This window comes from Echinops telfairi, unplaced genomic scaffold, assembly GCF_000313985.2.
Source record: "Echinops telfairi isolate 266 unplaced genomic scaffold, ASM31398v2 ScPeMD7_18;HRSCAF=68, whole genome shotgun sequence".
In the NCBI taxonomy this organism is placed as follows: Eukaryota; Metazoa; Chordata; class Mammalia; order Afrosoricida; family Tenrecidae; genus Echinops; species Echinops telfairi.
In genome coordinates, this window is record NW_022103915.1 from 62635439 (window position 1) to 62637999 (window position 2561).

The 2561-nt window shown below is 43.3% G+C and overlaps 1 protein-coding gene across 1 annotated transcript in view; it reads left to right on the forward strand.

The window, feature by feature from the left end:
- FSCB (fibrous sheath CABYR binding protein) overlaps positions 1 to 2561 on the forward strand; it is a 56104-nt gene that overhangs the window by 52936 nt on the left and 607 nt on the right. Inside the window, exon 2 of the mRNA XM_030884880.2 lies at positions 1745 to 1829. Within this exon, the coding sequence (XP_030740740.1) occupies positions 1745 to 1829 (85 nt within the window). The remainder of the gene's footprint in view (positions 1 to 1744; positions 1830 to 2561) is intronic.

Genomic DNA, 2561 nt, shown 5'->3' on the forward strand with positions numbered 1-2561 from the left:
TTGGCACAATTAACTAACTCAGTCCTAATCCTGAACTTGTGGATGTGACTGTTTGGAAATAGGACTTAGTTGTTGTTAGCAGATAAATTAATGAGGCCATACCAGAAAAAGGTGTTTCCTAATCCCTTCTGAATAGTACTTAATAAAAGGCGAGAAGGGCCACTGAAATGGAATCACATGCAGGGGAATACAGTACATAAAAATTCATCTACAAGCCAAGAAGCACCAAGAAACGCTTAAGTCCAACCACATCTGAAAGACCTGGGGAAAACCTTCTCCTACAGCCATAGAAGAAAACATAACCCCGAGGATGCCCTAACTTTGGACGTCAGTCTCCATTGTGGGAAGCCGAAAGATTTCTCCCCCAAATATTTTAGACTTAGGACACTGCTTGCAGCTAATGGTAAAAGTTACTTCCCTTGAGGCAATCAGCTGCCAGACTGCCTTTCCTCCCACCAAGGGTGTGCCTGCTCCCTGCCGCTGGGAACAATGGGCTACTTCTCCCTGAGGCTTGCGACCATTAGCTTGGTTCCTGTAGGTGGGATTTACAGCCTACTGATAATGGTTCCTATGGACATCCAGAGAATAGGTCAAAGTTAAGCTGCCATTCTAAATCTAGGATCCGCCCATCTTGTCACAAGTATACCCCCAATACCCCCTGTTCCTATTGCGTGTATATCCCTAGATTGTCCCCCTCTCATTGTTGTATAACCTATAGTGCAACTGCTTCCTGTGACATATGTCTTTACCTGTAATCAGTGGGCTTGCACGCCCCAAAGGTATAGAGGCCTGGGTTAGCAAGAGAGATCTCTCTTTCATTCTTCCACCTTGACCTCTGGTCGGCTGCCCCTCTCCTCTCCAGTCCTCACTCCCATGTTCCCTTTTCCTCCTTCCATTCCTCTCTCTCCACGTGGACCACCAAGCAGGGCTGAAGTGAGCATTGCTACAATGAAATGTATCTGACTTCATGATATATATATATGAAGGAGCCACTGGCAGTTTTGAAATGCTGATGTTGCTTTAGCAGCCCTTGAGCGACCCATTCATCTAATTTTCTAGGCTGTAATATTAATGGAATGAGATCTCTAGGTCTTTCTCCCATGTACTTTCTGGGTGATCTTCAATTGCCAAACTTTTGCTTAGCAACTGGCTTTCTGTAGTGCATTTCCCCTTTCCAGGCATGTACAGCCCTGTATCCCAGAAGTTACACTGTGACCTTGTTCCCCGGCTCTGAAACCCTGGAGTCTATTCTTCTATTGTAGAGGAGTGTGACCATCTTGCCTTTCTTCACCCATCCCTTTTTGCTCTCTAAAATCTCTTCCATTAGTGAGGGTATGTGTCTTCTCTGTCCTTCACCCCCCCTTTGTGCTGGGAAGGCATGGGGAAGTGTGCCATCACATCCTCTTTTGTTTTAGGATACTTTCCATTAGTACTTTGTCCCTTTTCGCCTGGTTACATTTAGCTAACACCTCTAATCCTACCCCAGGAGCAAACTGGAGCTTCTATTCCAGAGTTTATTCAATGAATGAAACCATTCAGATTTGGAGAGCATCACTGAAGAACTGCAATGAAAAAAATTCACCAAACATAAATACAGAGGATTCAGGAACTCACAAGAGGAAAATTCTGATTGGTTCACATTTACAATACCATGCTTTAATAAACACAAGACGATGACGAGACCAGTTAAACATTATTTTGCTAACTTTCAGTCATGTAAAAGTTATTTTCTGGACACTTCTAGGGCCAACCTGAGTGAATGCTCTTCCTCAGAGCATGCTTGGAGAGGAAACGGGAGACAGAAGAAGGATGCCTACAGGTTTCCTGAGGTATGCTGGCTAGTGGATTTGTGAAAACTCTTGGACATCCACTAAAATCTTACCTCATACAAGAACACTTTTGTTCTAATAAATTGGCACTGTATGAAACTCACCTTCCTGATACAATCGCCAAAGACAAAATGGGTGCATACGCAAATGTGGTGAGGAAAGCTGATGGTGCCTGGCTACTAAAAGATATAGCATATGGGGTCTTAAAGACTCGAAATTAAACAAGCAGCCCTCTAAGAGGGAAACAACAAAGCCTGCATGGAAGAACCACACTAACCTGTGTAATCGTTAGGTGTCAAGGGGAGTAGGTATCAGAAGTTCAAAAACAAGCAATAAAATTGACATGAAGGAGCATGAACACAGTGGAGAGCCCAAACCCACCTGTAAGATAATTGGACAGTCCCTTGCAGAAGGGCCAAACTGAGGGGATGCTACACCTAGGGTACTGTATAGCACTGATGAAATATATAACTATCCTCTAGTTCTTTAATATTTTCTCCCCTTACCAATATGATCTTTGTTTAACCTCATTAATCTTGTTAGACCTGCATAAGTCCACTTGTATAATTAAAATCATATGATACATGAAAGCCAAGATAGATCACCCTTCAGAAACAGTATTGGGAGTAATGATCTCCTGAGGGAAAAGGAAGAGGGAGGGAGGAGGGAGGAGGAATTGATAGCAATGATGACTGTATAACCCACTAGAGAGGAATGAACAGCACAATTGCA